Consider the following 22,604-nt stretch of genomic DNA (forward strand, 5'->3'; position numbering starts at 1 on the left):
AAGGTTGTGCCCTTCTTGTTCCTTTTTTTTGTTTGTTTGTTTCAGTTGACTGCCACGTAAATTTGGACTCGATTTATCAGTACAAAAGTGCCTTTAATTTGTTTGTGGCAGGGTGAATGAATGAACCGTCACTGTTATCACCAGTCCTGAGGACAACCCTCTCCTATTCCGGGATCGTCTTCCCTCGGGAGCAGCTGTGTGTACCCTCACATGGTGCTCAGGGACACCAAGTGTGGGCCTTTCTGCTTGGTGACTAGAGGAAAGCTCGTAGATCCATTCTGATAGGCATGGAGCCCCAGAGCAGATGCAGGACTCTGACTGTCAGACTATTACCCAGTGTCCAGAGACTGAGGCCTCAGCTGATCCCCTCCCCAACCCTCATGCAGGCAAAGCCCCAACACTGAAGGTAGGCTGTGAGGCTAGTCTGCTTTCTGGGCAATCCCAAACTTGTGTGTACCTTTGTTTTGCCTTTGTTTTAATCAGACAGCAATCCCTGAAAGAGACTGAGCATCAGAGAGAGCCAGGCAGAGACAGTGAGAGGTTAGCCTGAAGAAATCAAGATGTGCCTTGAGGATTGAATGTAGAGATATCAGAATCGGACCTAAAGACAGCGCAGCAGAGACACCGATGAACACAGAGATAAGCGGAGTGATGATGTCAAAGAGAACATGTGATCTTAGAAAGAAATTGAGTAGAAACAGTATATATCAGAGTCTGTATCTGAGGGGTGTACAAGAGAGGTATAACTGGGGAATGAGAACCAGAGAGACTGGCTGGTTAGTCTTCTGAGCCTGAGAGCATGAGGATGCAAAGTAAGACTTTTATTTGATGATAAATACCTATTTCTTCATCCTGATATTTCTTCAAAAGATTCTGCAGCTTGTGCTGCTAGGTAAGGCTCCCTTATTCAAAGATTTTAAAGAGGTTGAGACCAGCATTCATCATCATTAAACGACAATTGTTAAAAACCCATTTCAGAATCAGATGTAGCTCAGTGAGTCCTCGCTTATTCAAAGATTGGACTTCTTGCAATTTTAGCCTCTCAAACCCAGTCATAAACCTTGGAGAAACTGGAAACATCTCTGAGCTGGTGAGGAATCTTAATTAGAACTGAGGTGATTTACTCCTGGCAGGGACTTTCATGGATTAACTCTTCTTTAACATAGAATGCCAAAAAGACTTGCTATCTTATCTTTCAGGCCAAGGCCAGTTAGAAAGAACGAATTGCAAAGGTCAAGTTATGTTGGTAGCAGAGGAAAGTGCACTCTTATAGCCTGACTCTGAGGAAGGCTGTAGAAATATACCAGATTCAGAGTTAACAAAGCCTGGGAAATTTCAGGGTTGATACAAGCAGCCCAGCAGACTGGACAATGCAGGTCCAGGTGTCTCCCCTTGTAACATTTCATAGTTAGTTAAATTTGAGAAGCAGAGGGATCTTAGATCTTATCTAACTCCTACACTAGGATGTCTCCAAGATACTAAATAAAAATGTAAGACATTTCATATGTATAGTTTAAAATATATCAAGTCGATAATTCTGAAATGAAAGATTTGGCATTTGAAGGGGTAAATTTTTGTCATCTGAAAATCACTTTTATTTGGTGCACTTAATTCTCTGAGGATGCTCAATAATTTTAGCATTAGAATAGACAGACCAGGGCATGGGTGCCACCTCTCTTGTCAGGATGACCCTCTCTGCATTAGCTTGGCTTCTCTGTTCAAAAGGCAAGGCATAACAGTAGCATTTCTGTGGGCCTCCTTCATATTTCTCCGCTAAATTAGACTAGCCTTCAGGAAAGAAGAAGCTTGGTATATATGTCATAACTGATCTTCTGACTGATTCTTCTTGGGGACTTTTGAAAAAGTTGAGAAGTAGGCCCTTAGTTAACAACGTATTTATTTGGCTATGGCTCTAGTTTCTTTAGGGCTTCCCAGATGGTGCCAGCAGTAAAGAACCCGCCTGCCAATGCAGGAGACACAGGAAAGGCAGGTTCAAATCCCTGGGTCTGGAAGATCCCCTGAAGGAGGGCTGGCAACCCAGTCCAGTAATTTTGCCTGGAGAATCCTGTGGACAGAGGAGCCTGGAGAGTTACAGTCCATGGGATCACAGAGTCGGACATGACTAAAGTGACTTGGCACACACCCATACTAGTTTCTTGATATCTTATTACAGAACTTTGGAAAGACGTTCATTCAATCCAGCACCCTGATCTCTTAGGACCAAAGAACTCTGTTCCCTCCTCCACCTTCCTGCCATGCCCAAACTTCTATGATGCCTCTCCTGTCTCTTTCCTCACTCCTGGGTGTTTGTGTCATGGGCAGCCAGTGTTAAAGCATATGTTGCTGTTGCTCCTGCTAGACTGCTGCAATTCACCAGGCCAACCATTCACCCTCTGGAGGCATCTTGAATTACCATCGCAGCCCTTTTTTCCATCCCAGGTCACATTATGGTATAAATCACCATCTTTTGCTTATCAAGAAGTTACAAGGGGCAAAGAGCAGCAGGGTTCCTTATTTGATCTCTGCAGCTCTGAGTTGGCAATGTGTGTTCTGTGGCTGGTCTCTGTAAATGGAGTAGAGAATGAGGAGTTTCTGGATTACTGTGTGCTGGTCCCCGCTCCATGGCCCTGGTGCGGGTCAGTCCCTCGGGGAGATGCTCTCGGACCTGAGGACCGCATCAAGTCATGCCTCAAGGCACGGAAGAGGCTGAGAAGGGACTGGGCCCAGACGTCCTTCTGATACCCTTGGGACAAGGCTGTGCGGTAGGCCGTGTAGGCTAGAGTCAGTGCTGTCCTTTCAAAGTCCTCTTTCTTGAGGATGCCTGGGCGGCTGGAGAGGCTGGCACTCAGCCGCCGGATGTCGGGGATGCTCTTGGGGATCACGTCATTGCAGACAGCCCGGAAGTCTGAAGCCTTCCGCAGGGAGGCCAGCTCCTCGTCCTTGATGGAGATCTTCAGGTCAGGGCTGATCTCAAGTTCAGCCAGCAGGAACTGAGGAGAAACACGGGATGTGGAAAGGCATGAGGCACCCATGGTCATTGAGGACATTGCATTACCAGATTCATGATTACATGTGTTCATGTAAGGGAGGCGGCTCACAAACAGCTTCAGAATCAAGAGACCTGGGGCCCAGGTCTGACTTTCCCACTGTGTAACCCTGGATGAGTTACTTCACTTCTCTCAGCCTCGTTTTATCCCTCTGTGAAGTGGTTAACAACAACAACACTTCACTGGGAGAGTGTGAGGAGTAAATAAGACAAATATGGGCGGCATCTAACACCGTGCCTGGTTCAAACCACTGTTAGGTGACTCTGTTGTTTCCACTGTCCCAAGTCACCCCCTTCTCGCCTTTCTCCCTCCTGCCAACCAAAAATCTTCTACAGCACAAACTGGCTATTTTCGATACTTTAAAATCAGAACCTGGGTATTCGAAGGATGCAGAGAATTGTGCTAGGAATTAAGTGGGCTACAGAGAGCTGTCCTCATTTGTTACCTGTTCTTTAAGGATGGGGTAAGGTCTGTCATTTGCACCCCCTGCTCTGTGCCCGGCTCATATCAGGAATCTAATAAGTCCTGACTCTTCCCTCTGGCTCTAGCATTCCCCAGCTCTGACCCATTTTCCATGCTACTGTCTGTTATCTTCCTAAAGCAGATCTGTTCCTCAGACTCCCATGTTCATAACTTGGCAAAGGCTATGCATTTTCCAGTTTGTTTCCCGAGGCAGGGTTTGAAATCTGCCGCCTGGCTCAGCCACTTGGCTGTGGCAGGCTGTCTGCTTCTCAGCCAGACAGTTGTAGTCCTGGAGGACCTCAAGGCAGGAGGAAGACTTGGGTGATCACTGGAGCCCCTTGTCTAACAGCTGAGGAGACATGGGTCCAGAGAGACACCGTGGCTTATGTAAGGTCACGTGGCCGACGGGTGGCAGAAGCAGAGCTAACGCTCAGATCTCGAGCCTGCATTTTCACCGCTGAACCAGGCCACAGGGCCTTGGGAAATTCACTGTGGTCTGGAGAAGAGGGGTCATCGTGCCAGAGGCGTGAAAGGCAGAGGAAGAGCCTTTGGGGTGGCCCCAGACTAGAAAATGGGGCTCTCCCTGTGTGAGGTTACCGAAACTCAGTGCCACTCAGACACCAGGTGTGGCATCATCTGGGCACTGCTGACCCATCCTGGCTTAAAGCCCTGGTGGGGGCAGACTGCCCTCTTCTGCTGCTTGGGTGCTGGTAGGGGCACCTCCGAGCCAAGTCTAAATCTCTAATTTGCCTCCACTGAATTCCTAATGTCGTCCGTCCCTGGGATGACAGGTGGGACAGGAGAGGGGTACAAAGACCACTAGCCTTTGAGGTGGGCAGGATGCTGGGACCTCCACACAGAAGTCTAGTCTGGTTCCCCAGGCAGCAGAGGCCACCCACTGTCAGGGGCTCAGGTCACTCCTCCAAAAACCACAGAGAAGGGGCAATGCCTGCTCCGTGACTTGGGTTGCTCACTCTGCCCTCTGCCTACCTCATAGAGCAGCTCTACTTCCTCCAGGGAGCTCTGCAGGATGGGGTTCAAGGGCAGCGATGAGGATCTCTTTGGCCGGTGGGCGGCAGGGAAGAGCACGGCTGCAAGAAATTAAGAGTGAGCTTGAGGGCTTGCTGTGTGCACTGGCTTTTCCCCGCGGGTGAACTCCAAGGTCAGCCAGCCACTCTTGAAAGTGACTCCGACTGGTGGTGGATACAGAGGGGGAGAGTGACAGACCGCCCTGGTGTGTCCCAGAGAGTCCCAGGCATATCAGGGGTTACTATTTCACACCAATGATTCCAAACCTGGCTTCTCATCAGAATCATTTCAGAAAGTTTTGAAAAATACGTATGTTTAAGGAGTATGAATCCTCATGGGCCTTTATGTTAGAACAAAAACATTTATAATAGTTATGACATAGGAGCAACCTGAGTGTTCATTGACAGATGAATGGATAAAGAAGAAGTGGTACGTATACATAAACAATGGGATGTTACTCAGATATCAAAAAGAATGAAATAATGCCATTTGCCGCAACATGGGTGCACCCAGAGATGATCACCCTAAGGAAAGTAAGTCAGAGGAAAACAAATACATGATATCCCTTATATGTGGAATCTAAAATAAAATGAAACTTATTTACAAAATGGAAATAGACTCACAAACAGAGAAAACAAACCTATGGTTACCAAAGGTGGTGGGGGGGGGGATAAATTAGGCATTTGGGATTAGTAGAGGCAAACTATTATATATAGAATAGATAAGCAACAGGGACCTATTGAATAGCACAGGGAACTATACCCAATATCTTGTAATAACGTGTAACGGAAAAGGATCTATAAACAGAATCTTGATGTGTATAACTGAGTCACTTGGATGTACACCTGAAACTAACACATTAGAAATCAACTATATTTCAATACAAATAAAAAAAAGAGATGAGCAAACCATTGACCACCACCTCCCCCAATTCAACAAACAACTCCCTAATGCTACTGTTCCCTACTAACACTGCACATTTCAGCACTTTATCAGAATGAAGTGTACTGGTTTATGCTTATTGACAACCCTTTGAATCAGAGACTCAGACATCTGGCTTATTCCCCTGCCACCTGGAGGAGAGCTGCCAGGAATCTAAGCACAGGAGATGAAGTGTAGGAAGAGAGCTGCACAGACCCTGACACTGGCTCTGGGGGTGTGTGGTGTCAAGGGCTTGACTCAGAAACGCATTTGCTATAAAATCAGTGACTTGACACAGAAGTTCCTCAGTGGCTGCATAGAGATGTAGTGGCTGGGAGAAGATGGGCAAGCTGCTAGAGGCAGACAGGACCAAGAATTAGGAGCTGACGGAGGACACGAGAAAGAGAAGACAGAATATTATAGGAATTGTTGTTGTTGTTTAGTCACTAAGTTGTGTCCAACTCTTTGTGACCCCATGGATTATACCCTGCCAGGCTCCTCTGTTCATGGCATTTCCCAGGCAAGAATATTGGAGTGTGTTGCCGTTTCCTTCTCCAGGGGATCTTACTGACCCAGGGATTGAACCCATGTTTCCTGCATTGGCAGCTGAATCCTTTACCACTGAGCCACACGAGAAGCCCACTGTAGGAACAGTCATTAGAAATTGCACTTCTCCTGGGCCCACCAGGCTAGAAGCAGGTGGCCCCATCCACTGCCACAGCCCCTCCATGTCCCAAGACATGGTGCAGAAAGGATTGGCAAGCCCACTGTCAGCTGTAAGAAAAATGGGCCACTTCTTTGAGACACTTGGTTGTGATCTACCAGAAGCCTGGGCAAGTAGCTATAAAAACTGGTGAGACTTCAAGGGAAGGTTCATTCCCTGAAGTTGTGCAAAGCACAATTTGCATAATTGTTCATGATCACTCAGTTTCTTGACTATGGTGACCTTGGACCACCAGGGAAGGGTCCAGTGATGTCCAGAGTGCAATGTTGAAGAAGGGAACTGCAGAAGCATTTAGAAGGATTTCTATCAGAAGTGATAACAGTGAAACATCTTTGATGTAAAGGACATTTCCTGAAAAGCTCACTGGTGGGAACCTAACCTCCTGGAAAAACTGCCTGGCTATAGAATTGCTGTAACACTGCCATCTCTGTAATTCATTTATTATCTAGCCCACAAGTTCCTCAGGGGCTTGGATAAGAACGCTTTCAGATTTCTGTCTGCCCAGCGGAGAACCTGGCAGGCTTTCAGGGTGCACACAAGTTGCAGATGTTGGCAGACTAAATCCCTACATTGAAGGGGACCTTGACGGGCAGAAGGACAGCCCTCCTTCCCCAGACCACCTTGGGGGACAGAGCCTACGAACTCCAGAGCAGTAGTTCCTCACCCAGAATTTTAGCAGAATTTGTTCTCTTTGACAGAAAAGTGCCCCTTTCCCACAGAATCATAGATCTTAGGGGCTGAGTGAGCCTCTGCTCACTTGAGGCCCCTGCCTGTGGTCTCAGGTGGAGCCAAAGAGGGCAAGGCATCTACTCCTCATGTTTGTAATCTTGACCCCACGTGAGGGTCACCCAGGGCACCTGGAGAAGTTCTGATTGAAGTGACTAGTGATTGGGATAGTCAACTTTTTGAAAGCTTTCTAGGTGCTTCGAATGGCAGCCTGGGTTGTGAATCAGAGGGTGCTTGACCAAAAGCTGTGTAGAAGGAACTGGCCAGGCTGAGTGGCCACTCCCAGTTTAGCCCGGGGCTTCTCAACCTTGACCATGTTGTAGAATCACCTGGGAGCTTTAAAGACCTAAATGCCCAAAACTGCCTCCCAGGCATCTCTGGGGTGGATGGATGTAGGCGATGGGACTCCTGACAGCTCCCAGGTATTACAAAAGGTAGGCAGGGTCTGTAACCACTGTGTTATCCAGACCCACTGCCAAGCAGTGGGTGCGCTGCTAGAGTTGAGAGTTGCTTCCCATCTGACAGGGCCTTATGCGGGCATCTGAAGAGATGAAAGATACATCCTAAAGGAAATCAGTCCTGAATATTCATTGGAAGGATTGATGCTGAAGCTGAAACTCCAATACTGGCCACCTGATTCTCCAAGCCAGGCTTCAGCAATATGTGAACCATGAACGTCCAGATGTTCAAGCTGGTTTTAGAAAAGGCAGAGGAACCAGAAATCAAATTGCCAACATCTGCTGGATCATTGAGAAAGCAAGAGAGTTCCAGAAAAACATCTATTTCTGCTTTATTGACTATGCCAAAGCCTTTGACTGTGTGGATCACAATAAACTGTGGAAAATTCTGAAAGAGATGGGAATACCAGACCACTTTATCTGCCTCTTGAGAAACCTGAATGCAGGTCAGGAAGCAACAGTTAGAACTGGACATGGAACAACAGACTGGTTCCAAATAGGAAAAGTACATCATGAGAAACACTGGGCTGGAAGAAGCACAAGCTGGAATCAAGATTGCCAGGAGAAATATCAATAACCTCAGATATGCAGATGACACCACCCTTATGGCAGAAAGTGAAGAACAAAAGAGCCTCTTGATGAAAGTGAAAGAGGAGAGTGAAAAAGTTGGCTTAAAGCTCAACATTCAGAAAACTAAGGCATCCGGTCCCATCACCTCATGGCAAATAGATGGGGAAACAGTGGAAACAGTGGTGGGCTTTATTTTTCTGGGCTCCAAAATCCCTGCAGATGGTGATTGCAGCCATGAAATTAAAAGACGCTTACTCCTTGGAAGGAAAGTTTTGACCAACCTAGACAGCATATTGAAAAGCAGAGACGTTACTTTGCCATCAAAGGTCTGTATAGTCAAGGCTATGTTTTTTCCAGTAGTCACATATGGATGTGAGAGTTGGACTATAAAGAAAACTGAGCGCCAAAGAATTGATGCCTTTGAACTGTGGTGTTGGAGAAGACTCTTGAGAGTCCCTTGGACTGCAAGGAGATCCAACCAGCCCATCCTTAAGGAGATCAGTCCTGGGTGTTCATCGGAAGGACTGATGTTGAAGCTGAAGCTCCAATACTTTGGCCATCTGAGGTGAAGAGCTCACCGGAAAAGACCCTGATCCTGGGAAAGATTGAGGGCAGGAGGAGAAGGGGATGACAGAGGATGAGATGGTTGAATGGCATCACCGACTTGACGGACATGGATTTGGGTGGACTCTGGGAGTTGGTGATGGACAGAGAGGCCTGGTGTGCTGAGGTTCATGGGGTCACAAAGAGTCGGACATGACTGAGCAACTGAACTGAACTGAACTGATGTGAAGAACTGATTCATTTGAAAAGACCCTGATGCTGGAAAAGATTGAAGGTGGGAGGAGAAGGGGACAACAGAGGATGAGATGGATGGATGGCGTCACTGGCTCAATGTGCATGAGTTTGAGTAAACTCTGGGAGTTGGTGATGGACAGGGAGGCCTGGTGTGCTGCGGTCAATGGTGTCACAAAGAGTTGGACACGACTGAGCGACTGAACTGAACTGAAAAGAGCAAGACCCTTGTGTCCTCGGATACAGAGATGGAGGCACAAGGAGGGGTGCGCTTTCCTTGGCGGGAGGAGGAACAGATGTGGGCTATGTCTTCTTCTGACCGTGAAACCCCTTTTCAAGGTAAGATCTGAGAGCAACTTCTTTATGTCTTCTCTGTGATTGTGAAATGAAAGGTCTTGTTCTCTTTAAAAAAAAAAAAAATCATTTGGCAGCAGGGGAAGAGCCAAGAAGGGAACAAGGTCCCAGCATGGGCCCTGAAGTTATTCAGACCTGCACTTTCTTCACTCAATTGTTTCCCCGGGAACAGTCACTTCCTTTAAGGTGCAGACACGCTGGTAGACCACTAATTCTCAAGAACTGGGAAGAAAAGGCTTCCTGATGAAAGCAGTATTTAATAATGGAAGCACTGTTTCCAGTAGCCCTTGTTCTCAAAATTTTTAAAATAATAACAGTTCAGGGAAGATTGTTAGAAATAAGGTCAGCCTCTGGATGGGGCTGGTTATTGCTTCAGAAAGTCTGTGTGGGGAGCACAGGAATCTCAAAGATGGACACTCCCCCCTTCCTCCCATCCCCACCTCTGCACGTACCCCTCGGGTTGCTGTGGCTGCTTGACGGTGCGGGTGGGGCAGGGGGCTTTTTGTACCTTGTGAGCTAAGGGTTCACATTCCATTTTATAGATGAAGAAACTTGGAGGCTAAGAAACTTGCCTTTGGCCACCCAACTGGTTTGTAATAAGGCCTGAGATTAAAATCCAGGTCTCATGGGCTTCAAAACCCAACACTGCTATATTTAAAATAGATAACCAACAAGGACCTATTGTATAGCACAGGGAACTCTGCTCACTACTCTGTAAGAACCTAAATAGGAAAAAAAAAGTTGAAGAATAGATCCATGTGTATGTATAACTGAATTACTTTGCTGTGTACCTGAAGCTAATAAAACACTGTTAACCAACTCTACTCAATACAAACTAAAAATTAATAATAACAAATTAAAACCAACAACCAGGTGAACAAAAACTCCTCCAATCTCACTGATGCGGTGTGTGTGTGAGCTAGTGTGTGTGTGTCTGTGCTAGACGCTCAATCATGTCTGACTCTTGTCAATCCCTTGGATTGTAGGCCACCAGGCTCCTCCATCCATGGAATTCTCCAGGCAAGAATACTGGAGTGGGTAGCCATTCCCTTCTCCAGGGGATCTTCCGACCCAGGAATTGAACCCAGGTCTCCTGCATTGCAGGCAGATCTTGGTCTGAGTCACCAGAGGAGTCCTACAGGAAGGATACATGTAGTTAATTAGAAATGAATGAATGCATATGGTGTAAAACATACTCTTAAATGAATCACACATATTTTTAAAACAAATCTCTAACTTTGATTTATAATGTGTTATGCAAAGTTATTTCCCTGGGCTCCAAAATCACTGCAAACAGTGACTGCAGTCATGAATTTAAAAGATGCTCCCTGGAAGGAAAGCTGTGACAGACCTAGGCAGCATATTCAAAAACAGAGATATCACTTTGCCAACAAAGGTAAGTATAGTCAAAGCTGTGGCTTTTCCAGTAGTCATGTACGGATGTGAGTTGGACCATAAAGAAGGCTGAGCGCCAAAGAAGTGATGCTTTTGAACTGTGGTGTTAGAGAAGACTCTTGAGAGTCCCTTGTACTGCAAGGAGGTCAAACTAATCAATCCTAAAGGAAATCAGTCCTGAATATTCACTGAAGGACTGATGCTGAAGCTGAAGCTCCAATACTTCGGCCACCTGATGTGAAGAGCTGACTCATTGGAAAAGATCCTTACCCTGGGAGACATTGAAGGCAGGTGGAGAAGCAGGTGGCAGAGGGTGAGATGGTTAGATGGCATCACTGACTCAATGGACGTGGATTTGAGCAAACTCCCGGAGATAATGAAGGACAGGGAAGCCTGGTGTGCTACAGTCCATGCGGTCTCAAAGAGTCAGACACAACTGAGCGATTGAACACCAACATTCTCAGGAGGGGCCTGAAATGCTGCCTGACCATTACTCACGTTTCCTGATTCCTCTCATTCTATTTCAGCATGAAATAGATGACTCCACACCTCCTCCTTTCTCCTGATACCAGTTACCCACCTCTTGCCCAGACCTCTGACATCCCTTCTATTATTGTTTCCCTGCTCTCATTTAGAGCTTTGGACCAGGTCTCCAATAAAGACTCACTCACCTTTCCACCTTTCTCTCCCACATCATTAGTTTTCCCTTCTCTACTGATTTTTCAAACTGGCATGAAAACACATTGCTGCTTGCTGCTCCTTAAAAAAAAAAATCCTCCCTTGCCGGCCGCTCTTACTCCTCATTCATCTCTTTGTATTGCTGACTCCTGGCCTCAGCCTGTGTCAGGATGCATGACTCCTCTCTCCTCACCACCGTGACATCTGTACTGATCGTCCGCTTTGTATTTCCAGGTCAGACTTCTAGATACCCAGCTGCCTACAGGAATCTCCTTTTGGATTTGTAACAGTCGTCTTTCCTGATCCCTGACCCCATGCCAGTCCCCACCACCCCTCGCACCTGTTCCTACTCTCCTGATTTATCTGCTGTCTTTCCATCTCTCACAGCTGCCCAAGCCAAAACCTGGGAGTCATGAGTCATCCTTGCCTTTTCTCTTTCACATTTCACACCCATCCAATCAGCAAATCTTGTTGGCTTTACCTTCAGAACATACCTGGGATCTGGCTACTTCTTACCACATCCCTGCTAACCTCCAGGTATCTAAACCTTGAACATTTCTCCTAATGGTGCTTCTGCTTCCATCCTTGGCTGCCATCATCATCATCCTCATTGCATTCTTTTTTTTTGACCATGCCACGCAGGGAGGCATCTTAGTTTGCCTACCAGGCATGGAACCCATGCTCCCTGCAATGGAAGCGCCGAGTCTTAACCACTGGAAGGAAGTCCCCCTCATTGTATTCTTAACAAAGCAACTAGAGCAATTCTGTGAAAACATACGTTCCATGATATCAATCTTCTGCTGTGACTTCTGTGACTTCCCATCTCCCTGAGAGTAAAAGCCAAAGATCTTCAGATGTAGGAAATGGCAGCCCATTCCAGTATTCTTGCCTGGAAAATTCCGTGGACAGAAGAGCCTGGTGGGCTTCTGTCCGTGGGGTTGCAAAGAGTCAGACATGACTAAGCAAAATGGGCACACACACATAAATATATGTATTCTTTTTCATTGTAGGTTATACAAGATGTTGAATATGGTTCCTTGTGCTATACAGTAAGTCGTTGTTTTTATCTATTTTATACATAGTAGTTTGTATCTGCTAATCCCAAATTTTTAATTCATCCCTCTCCCACCCACTTTCTCCTTTAGTAACTGCATGCTTGTTTTCTGTGTCTGTTTCTGTTTTGTAAACCAGTTCATTTGTATCATATTTTAGAGTCCACATATAAGTCGTATCATATGATATTTGTCTTTCTCTGTCTGACTTCACTTAGTACAATAACCTCTAGCTACATCCATGTTGTTGCAAATGGCATTATTTCATTTTTATGGCTGAGTAGTATTCCATTGTATACATGTACCATATCTTCTTTATCCATTTTCTGTCGGACATCTAGGTTGCTTCCATGTCTTGGCTATTATTGTGAATAATGCTGCTATGAACATTGAGGTGCATTATTTTTTGGAACTAGAGTTTTCTTCAGATATGTACTCAGAGGTGGGATTGCTGGATCATATGGTAGCTCTATTTTCAATTTTTTGAGGAAGCTCCATACTGTTCTCCATTATTCTGCACTAACTTACATTCCTACCAACAGTGAAGAAGGGTTCCCTTTTCTTTACACCAGAGAAGCTACTTTTAATTATTTCAGTCAAGGCTGGCACCTGTCTTGCTCTCTATGCCTTAGCTCCTTCAAGCTTTCTTGCCCAGATGTGCAGGCAGAAGCATGCCTAACGGGAGAGCCTATTTTTGCTTTGATCCTGATCTCGTTGACTTTTATAACCTGTGACAGAAATCTCTTCTCCCCTCCCATCTCTCAAATAGGTTAAAAAAGCAAACAAACAGAATGGTATTAAGACTATGGCTTCTGGGTAACCGTGTACAGCATCTGTGCCAAAGACCTTGTTGGAAAGGACTCAAAAGAGACCATATCAAGCCAAAATAAAACCATATTTCTAATGAATCAGTTGAAGCAACTCTATGGAAACAGCCATGGGCGTGGAAAGGAAAAGCCCTCATTTATAACAGATCTTTTGCCAAATCCTACTGATGTCATTTACTTTTTGGCTCCTGGGCCAGCCCTTCAGACAGCGGTCCCCAACCTTTTTGGTACCACGGATTGGTTTCGTGGAAGACAATTTTTTCAGGGACTGGGGAGGGGGATGGTTTCAAGATGATTCAAGTGCATTTCATTTAATGTGCACTTTATTTCTATTATTACATCAGCTCCACCTCAGATCATCAGGCATTAGTTGGGGGGTGGCTGGGAACCCTTGCCTTTATTAACATAGTGCCATTCTGAAGAAGCCAGAATCTCAGTCCCTTGTGCTGGGCGTTTTCCTGGAGCGCTTCTCAAAGGGCTGCTGTGAGTCGGCTCCCCTTGGCCAGAATATGCCACCGCCCAGGGGGAGCCCCACTGCCCAGAGGGAGCCCCACCGCCCAGGGGGAGCCAGGGGATGCTGGGAGCACCTGGAAGGGAAGGACAGCAAGGCTCTGCTGCTAGAAACAGCGCGGGAGTGAGGTCGAGCTCTAGGCTTTCAATGGAGGGATCTGGGGCGTGCTCACTTCTTCCCATCCTCCAGTTTTCCTACCTGTTAGTGTTCAGAATAGCAGCTGCCTAAACGCAGAGATGTGCAGCAGACAAAGTGGCTACTCAATCATGCTGGACCAGTGAGTCAGTCCCTACCGGGGGCCCTTCCCTCCACGGAACATTCGTGATTGAAAACACACAAAACACTGAACTGGACACCTGAAAATGACACCGAGGAACCACCTTCCTTATGAAACTACTTTTAAAAGAAATAACATGTATATGGAATAAAAATTAAATATTTATAGGAATTCATGCATGCATTTCTTTCTGTTTTTTAAGACTGGCTAGGTTCCCTGCAGTCCCTCAAGTGATGCAAGGGTGGGCCAGGTGTGTCCACTTCCAGGAGGCCTCACTAACCACAGGTGAGTCATTTAATCTTAATCCAGCCGGTGAGGCTGGAGCAGCCATGCTGGCCCAGGGAGCTGCCTCCCAGGGCGGAATCCTAGACAGCGCGTCCAAGGGAGAGGCAGGGAGAATGGTAGGGGAAAAAAGATGTCCTGCCGCAGGGCGAATTCCTGTTGGGTTTATTTCTCCACTTTCACCCGTGGAGCCAGGCGGAGGGGGAGGGTGGAGGCCGGGGTGGTGCTGCGGAGCAGGGGCTGGAGGACTTTGTAGGGAGAGTTCGCCCTCCGACTCTTTCCATAGGGAATTCTTCTCAATTAGGCCTGGTGGTGGAGGCAGGGGTGGGGCTGGGCTAAGGATGAAGGTGAAAGGGATAGTTTAAACGTTTGGAAAAATTGGTTTTCCTTTGGGTGTGACTCCCATCCCATCTTAAAAAAATGACAACTGTGGATTCTTTTCACAATTAGACAAAATGTTAAAAATGAATAAAAAAAAATCAACCACGTGGAAGACTTGATGATGGTTGGAAGGGCTCCCATATCATTTGTTGGCTCTGAACGCTGACATGAGCCGCTAATCCAGCACTTAGTATCAGCGGCCTGATGGAGGCCTCTATTTCAGCTATGTTGGCTTTCTGTCTTTATATAGATCGTTATTGATATGGGGGGGGGGGGCAGACCTTCCCCAGGGAGGAGTGGGTAGAGGGCCAGAGCAGCTGCCCTCAGGATGTTGCTGTAGAACCCACAGATTTTCTGTTGAGAACCTCACACTTTCTTTAATGAAATTTTTCTAAATGGTGGGTAATAGTTGACCTTGATTTAACTCCTCATTATTTAGGAAGTGTTTTATTTACATTTTTGAATATGACCCTCACATGACAACGCCATGAGGGTCACTTTTTGTTATTAATATGTTATCTGTTCATGAACTAAAGCTCAGAGAGGTCAAGAGACTTGCCAGACATCACACAGCCAATTAGAGGCAGAACTTAAAATTTTTGAGTTCCTTGCAGGGTAGGTAGTTCATGATGCAGTTATTGTATTTACAAGACTTGTAAAAAAAAAAAAAAATTGAACCATCTCATTTGGCTTTCTAACAGCCTGTGTGTTAGGAAGAATGGATTTTATCATCCTTTTTTAATAGGCAAATTAAGGAAGGCCCCAGTTTCACACAGGGGTAAGCGGCAGAATACAACACCGAGGTCTCTTTGCTCTGTGCTTCCAGGTATTACCCCCCAAATTTGTGCACATGATGAGCAGGGAAGTGTGTGTGTGTGATGTTCACTGGAAAAAAAAGGGAAAATGCTTCATTAATTATTTGTCCCTGGGCAAGAATCATTTCATAGCCCAGTATAGAGAATTGGCAAGTCCCTAATCTCAGGTTTACAAGTGAGGGAGTAAGAACCCTAAGAAGTGCCTTGACTTTTGCTTTCCCCCATATCAGATCCACCTGCTCCACGCTGCTCTGTGCCCCAGCTGGCTGCTGCCTTCTTCCCTGACTGTCTCCTTGAGAACCAGGCGGGGGCTCATCCCCTTGCTGCTATGCCGCCTTCACCCCACTTTGGATCTCTGGGAATACCAGCGAACCTGACTTCTTTTTCCAGTTCTTTCCAGGACAGAGATCTCATTGACTTTAGGCAGCAGAAAGATTTCAGTTCAGATCGGCATGCAGCGGTCAGCGCTATGGGTCCCTCGCTTCCTAAGTGATAAACCTTAGTGGACTGGAGATGCTGCCAGTGTCTGCCCACGGGAGCCAGAAAAAGATGCCAGCCCAGCTCTGACGGGCTGCGTCCCGAGGGGAAGGAAGTCGTCCGTGGGGAGAAGCCTTACTGGGCTTCTTCCTTTCCGGGGGAGGCTGGCTGGGGTGGTAGCAGCCGGGCGGACACGAGGTTGCTGAGGGGATTACTATTCCTCTTCTGTTGCTGGGCCAGCTCTCTCCAGCTGGAAAGGTGTGACCACTCCTGCTCGGGAAGCAGTGTGGAGCCCTCCACGTGGACACGCCACGTCCCCCAGGGGTCAGAAGTCTGGCCGGCCAGCACCCCCAGAGCCATCATATTAGCATCAGCCCTGGGCACCTGCTCTCTGCATGCCCTGCCCAGCTGGTAGCAGCCTGGGGGGCACTCGTGGGAGTTTGTCCACCTTCTACGAAGCAAAGATGACCTTCTCCCCAGCCTGTCAGGAAGGGATGCTCTCTGCACTCTCCACCTCAACCCTGTTTTCTCAGCAGCTTTGATTTTTTTGGGTGTCATTTCCCCCATCACCTTCTAACACCTTCTAGCCTGTTGAGAAGCATAAAGTGTTTGACAGAGAGGAGATCAAAGGAGGGCACAGGGCTTCTAATTTCCTTCTGTTCCCTCTACCCCTCCAGATTCCTAATGATATTCAAGAAAGAATCATAAGCATCAAGCAAATAAAGGAAAGGCAACTCACCCCTGGTCCACCTGTGAGACAGAGTGGCCTGAGCATCAGAATACAACAGCAGAAGCAGCAACGTCTTCCAACACATCTTTTCCTCCAAAAAGGTGAGACGTCGCCCTCGAACCCAAGGGGACCCCAGGAGCCACAGGTATGCCTGTCCTGGTCCTCCCAGGGCGGTGGTGAGGTTCTTACCACCCCTCCGTCTTCAGACGTGCAGAGATGCCCTCTCCTGCCTCCCAAGGGTGGAGTGGAGGTTACTCCTGGGGAGGACAGGAGTGGGACCTCTGTTACTCCTACTCTCTCTGGGATTGGGGCACTGGGCTTCCACAGAGAGACTCTGTTTTTGAGCACATCTGGAGTGACTCACGGGGCATGTGATCTCTTTGGCAGTGGGGCGGATAAATATAATTTCTGTTCTTGAGTTCCATGTGTTGGATGCACCCACTGGAATTTTTCTTTAACAAACAGACTCGCGGAACTTGTTAGAGAGCCCGGCAAAGAGCTGGCTGCTGTCCCTGTACACACACACACACACACACACACACACACACGCACTCTCACACCAGCGCCAGGGGCGAGAGCCACAGCGCGAGCCGGGAGACTTGCCTGGCAGACACCAGCACTGACTGAACCCAGAGCTGTGTTCAGAAAAGCAGAGTCATTGTGGCGTCTGGGCTGAGTGTCCGCTGTTACCCTTGTGTGGAGCTAGCCCTCGTGAGGAGCAGGAGAGCTGCTGTGGTGTGTAGGTATTGTAGGGGCAGGTGATGATCCAGGGGCCCATAGGTGACCCCATTTGCATTCAGGACACCTCAATTTCTGGACTGTCTACACATGGTCCCAAACCACTTTGATTCTCCCAAGCAAAATAGTAGTGTTTTTCCATGATCACACTTTTGGCATTTGATTAATTTTTATTGAGATATACTTGACATAACACTGTATAAATAAGTTTGAGGTGTACAGCCCATTGAGTATTTTTTTTTCCCCTTTGGTTTCACTGGGTCTTCACTGCTTTGTGGGCTTTCTCTAGTTGCGGTGCCTGGTCTTCTCATTGTGGTGGCTTCTCTTGTCGTGGAGCACAGGCCCAGCAGCTGTGACACACGGGCTTTGGTTAACCTCAGCATGTGGAATCTTCCCGGATCAGGGATCGAGCCCATATCCCTTGCATCGGCAAATGGATCACCTATTCACTGTACCACCACGGAAGTCCTCCAATGTGTTGATTTGATATGCTTCTCTTTTGCAATATGATTGCCCCCATAGCCATAGCGAACAACTCCATTATGTCGCTGAGTCATCATTTCTTTTTTTGTGGTGAGAACATTTAAGATCTGTGACCATTAAAAACAATTTTTTTTAAAAGTTTATTTTTGGTTTGCACTGGGTCTTGGTTGTTGCACAAAGGCTTTCTCTAGTTGTGGCGCATGGGCTTAGTGGCCCTGCCCTCTGTGGGATCTTCCCAGACCAGGGATCGAACTGGTGTCTCCTGCTTTGCAGGCTAACCATTAACCACTAGACCACCAGGGAACCTCTCCACAACCATTTGGAAAGTCCTGCCACAGACACCTTGATTTTGTCGAGTACCACGTTCTTACCTTCTCTGAAATTATAGACGTGTGATGCGAAAGCCCGCAGGACATTTTTTTTAAAGAAATTTTCTAAATAGACTCTAATGGAAGTTGCAAACAAATATCTATTTCACTGAACTATTCCCAAGCTTTGAATTTTTAAAAAATATTCTAATAACCATCAAGAAGGTGATATGAAAACAATTCAAGAATTTTAAAACCCCAGTTTTGAATGAGTTTTTCAAAATTACTGTTATGTACAAGTTGTTAGGTAAATTGCAGATTTTTTTAAAATTGAGATATTATTAATTGGTTGTTTTGATCTTTATTTTAAAACCAAATGTATGTCTTCTCATACACTTAAATTTGTAAGAGTCATTCTGTTTCTAGTAGTTTGGGTTTTTTTAATTGTTAGACTCTTTGTTTGGTAACAGAAACTAGAGTCAATAACCACTGAGGTCAGAAAAGGCAGAATTCATAGAACTCTACCTTCTAATACCTATGACAGTATTACCACTCTTGATGTCTTATAGATATAAAACTCATCTACTCAACTGCACTGTAAGCTAATGTTAAAACTTTACTTTCTTTAAAGTCTTTTTTTTTTTTTCCTTCTTAGAAGTTTCTTTGGGAGTTTGTCTTCTAAGAAATGGATAAAGCCACATTCTTAAAGCATTTGAACTATAGGGTAAGCACTGAACAAACTGCTTTGGAGTAAACAGCTAATCCTAAAAGAGAGAGGAAGCAAGCCATGTGGATTTTTCTCTCTTTAAGGTCTTAGAGTTCATGAACTTATATTTGGGATTGCATCAAGAACTCAGGGAACAATACTTTAAGTCATCTTCCTGAAATACTGTAGGGCTCTTTAAAAATTTGAAATGTACAAAATATGTGACCTTATTTATTTGTTGTATATTTAGAGCCATAATGGGATTTTTATTTCTACATTTTTAATGAATTTACTTTTCTGGGGAAAGGGCCTTGCTTTTAGAGTTAAAAACCTCTTTTAACTTACAGAAGAGTTATTATTTGCTTGTTTGTTTAACGTGGGTCAACATTTCCATGCTTCTATTCCTCGGTACCTTGAATCTGATCGTAAGAATTTCTTACTGTAATAAGAACTGGCATGCCTTCTGAGGTAAAGGAGCACCAAATAGGGTTTTCCAATCAGTCTCAAGACTAGAACATTATAGAACAGTAAACATTTTGAATAACTTTTTTCCCCAGATAAAATCCCTGCTTCTAGCCTACTTCAGCCAGGAATTGGTTGGTGAAGAACTTTGTGTGTGGGACACAAACAGACCTTATCACAGCCACCTATTTGTTTTTGTGGAAGGGTAATTAGATCACAAAAATCCACTCTGCTGTATTCCAGCAAAGTCAAGTCCATCAGTTTTTTTATAAGAGGTATCACAGCAAAACCAAACACTACCTTATGGGCAGGAACAAAAGGCAAAGCAAACTGCTAACGAAAGCTCTATTATCAGAAATTCCTGATTTCCCCCCGGAAAAGAATTAATTTTAATCCCTCCCTATAGTTATATTTAAAAACATTTGATATCTGCTGTCATACCTTCCATAATCATTTTTCTCCAGTGCAGACAGTACTAAACTCAACTATTTATGCAGCATTGACTTTAACACTTAAAACTGTAGATAGGCCTAGGTTAAGATCATAAATAAACTAAGCACCTGTGGTGTGTTTATGTGATATGCTTTAAGTTATTCAAGGCTTTTGCCATCAGAACTGAACACCAAGCGTATTTCTCAAACAGATGGCTTACCATATGATCACATATGTTGTATTTTTATCTTTATTTTTTACATTATGAAAAGTATAGGTTAATTTGTTTATTTCTTATAAATCTGTATTTATATGTATATAAAGTGCTGTACAATGAGTGTAAATATGACTTCTGGAAAGTTTTAGACTACATTTAGAATCCCTTTAAAATCAAAATGCTGCTCAAATGAAAGTTAATTTAATATCTAGGTGCTTACTTTTTGTTTTACTGAACTTATAAGACTGGAAAAAAAAATCAACACAAGTAGAGTTACCTTAAATTTATATATTTGTGCAGCAGATTATTTTTGTAGACTAGAGTGGGAATTTAACTGGCAATTTATAATATAGCTTACAGCTTTTAAAAAACTTTTAAAGAGATTAAATTTAAACTATTAAATATTTAGATTTTGCTTTCAGACTTTATAATAGGACGCCTTAAAATCATGTTATATATTTTATAGGCATTTAATTCCTAGTTCATTAAAAGTCTGGTTGTTAAATTCATTTGATTTCTTAAGAACAGTTATTTAAATTAGTTTTAGGAAATAGGATCTTCATTTCAAGGAAAGAGAATCAAGTTTGCCGTTTTGATAATGTTACCCTTAGAAAGGGAAAATGTGAATAATAAAACCTACATTGTTCTATTTTGCTTTCTTCTGCTTTTTAGAAGCCTGAACTCTTAAGCTCAAATTTGTAAGGGGAGAAAAGTGGATGGGGAGGGTAGAACCAACCACAGTATTTATTTTTCTAAAACTTAATAAACCCAGATTAAAAAAAAAATTATATTTATTTATTTTTAATTGATTGATGATTGCTTTACAGTATTGGTTTGATTTCTGCCATACATCAACATGAATTAGCCATAGGTGTAGCTGATCTCACCCCATGGGTTTCCAAGCTGTGGAGGTGGTGCCCAAGGTGAATGGATGACTGGAGAGGACTCCTCTTTGTTTTAATCAGAAGGGCTTTTTAAAAAAATCTGTTAGAGGAAGTTGCTTGAAAAAGGAAACGTAGCTCTGTAACTTTTGAAAAACACTGATCTTTCTAACATTCAGACTAGCTATTGGGTACTTTGTTCCAGCCTTGGTGCTAGATGCTCTTCTTGTATTTATTGATTTAATGCTCACACAGCAGACTGTGAGGTCGATCTAGAGCTGCCCTCTCCAATCGAAATAGAATTTGAAAATCAAATGTAATTCAAAATGTTCTAGTAGTCATGCTGAGAAAGTACATAGGAAATCAATTGTCATAATACATTTTATTTAACCCAATATATCTAAAATATTATCATTTCTATGTGTAATAAACACAAGTTTAAGAAGATATTTTATATTCCTTTTTCATACCAAGTCTTTGAAAGCCAATGTATATTTCACACTTTTGGCACATTTCAGTTCAGCTCAGTCACATTTCAAGTAATAGTTCACAGGTGGCCAGTGGCTACTGCATTGGGCAGTGCAGGGCTGGAAGGTGAGAGGCAGATAACTGTGGTCACCATGATATACATTACATCCCAGAACTGATTTATCTTATAACTGAAAGTTTGTACCTTTTGACCACCTTCACCCATTACTCCCCTCTCCCCCAGCTCTGGCAACCACCAGTCTGTTTTCTGTTTCTGTGACCTTGGTTTTTTTAGATTCCACGTATAAGTGAGATCATATGGTATTTGTCATTCTTTGACATTTCACGTAGTGCCCTCAGGGTCCACCCATGTTGTGGCAAATGGTATGATCTCCTTCTTTTTAATGGCCGAATAACATTCCACTGTGTATATACACACCACATTTTCTTTATCCATCTGTTTGTTGATTGCCACTTAGGTTGTTTCTATGGTTATTGTAAATAATGCTGCAGTGAGCATGGGGGTGCAGACATCTTTTTGAGACAGTGATTTCCTTTCTTCAGATATATCCCCAGAAATGGGATTGCTGGATCATATGGTAGTTCTATTTTTAACTTTTTGAGGGTCCTCCAAACTGTTTTCTGTAGTGGCTGAACCACTTTTTATTTCCACCAACTCAGACTACCTTTTCTCTACATCCTCATCAATACTTTTGATCACTGTCTCTTTGATGATGACCATTGTAACAGATATGAAGAGATATCTTGTGGTTTTGATTTCCATTTCCCTGACAGTTGGTGATGTTGAGCACCTTTTTATGGATCTGTTGGTCATTTGTACTTCTTTGGGAAAAGATCTGTTTATTTCCTATGCCCATTTTTTAATCAGGTTGTTTGTTTTTTCACTATTGAGTTGTATGGACTCTATATATTATGGATATCAACCCCTTATCAGATACACTATTTGCAAATACCTTCTCCAGATCATTCTGTAGATTACCTTTTCATTTTGTTGATGGTTTCCTTTTCTGTTCAGTGTACATCCTTTTTAAATCTTCAAAACTTGCCCAAAGGACCAGGCACAGACTGGGTGCTCCAAAGTTGCCCGTTGAATATTTGTTGATTGATGCTGAAGCTGAAAAAGCTTCCACTCCTCCCATTGTCTTGCCAAGAGAACTTCCGTAAGCGAGGAGGTTTCTGAGGAGGGAAGATGGACAGGAACTGGCCTGGCCACCGGGAAACCAGAATAGGAATCACGGTCTTGGCCTCCAGTCCTGGACTTTCTCATCTGCAGATGGGACTCATCAAATGATCACCTACTATCACTAGGATGAGGATTAGCTTTTGGATCTGGGCTGGGAACAAATGCGTTTATAACTCTCTTTGTTTTGTAAGATG

The 22,604-nt window shown here is 44.5% G+C and overlaps 1 protein-coding gene across 1 annotated transcript; it reads right to left on the reverse strand.

Moving 5' to 3' along the window:
• Positions 1 to 2,016: 2,016 nt before the first annotated feature.
• Positions 2,017 to 16,861, reverse strand: FAM180A (family with sequence similarity 180 member A). The gene is made up of 3 exons (XM_043872918.1): positions 16,521 to 16,861; positions 4,500 to 4,600; positions 2,017 to 2,990 (listed from the first exon to the last, which is right to left on the reverse strand). The coding sequence occupies exons 1-3, from the start codon at positions 16,594 to 16,596 to the stop codon at positions 2,598 to 2,600; spliced, it is 570 nt and encodes a 189-aa protein (XP_043728853.1). The 5' UTR covers positions 16,597 to 16,861; the 3' UTR covers positions 2,017 to 2,597.
• Positions 16,862 to 22,604: the final 5,743 nt, after the last annotated feature.

This window comes from Cervus elaphus, chromosome 18, assembly GCF_910594005.1.
Source record: "Cervus elaphus chromosome 18, mCerEla1.1, whole genome shotgun sequence".
In the NCBI taxonomy this organism is placed as follows: Eukaryota; Metazoa; Chordata; class Mammalia; order Artiodactyla; family Cervidae; genus Cervus; species Cervus elaphus.

Excerpts from the sequence above, each read along its gene's own strand:
- FAM180A (XM_043872918.1), bottom strand. The coding sequence starts at position 16,596 with ATGTGTTGGAAGACGTTGCTGCTTCTGCTGTTGTATTCTGATGCTCAG. Across the intron at positions 4,601-16,520 it reads GTCTCACAGGTGGACCAGGG|CCGTGCTCTTCCCTGCCGCC; the intron begins GTGAGTTGCCTT and ends AATTTCTTGCAG. Across the intron at positions 2,991-4,499 it reads AAGTAGAGCTGCTCTATGAG|TTCCTGCTGGCTGAACTTGA; the intron begins GTAGGCAGAGGG and ends GTTTCTCCTCAG.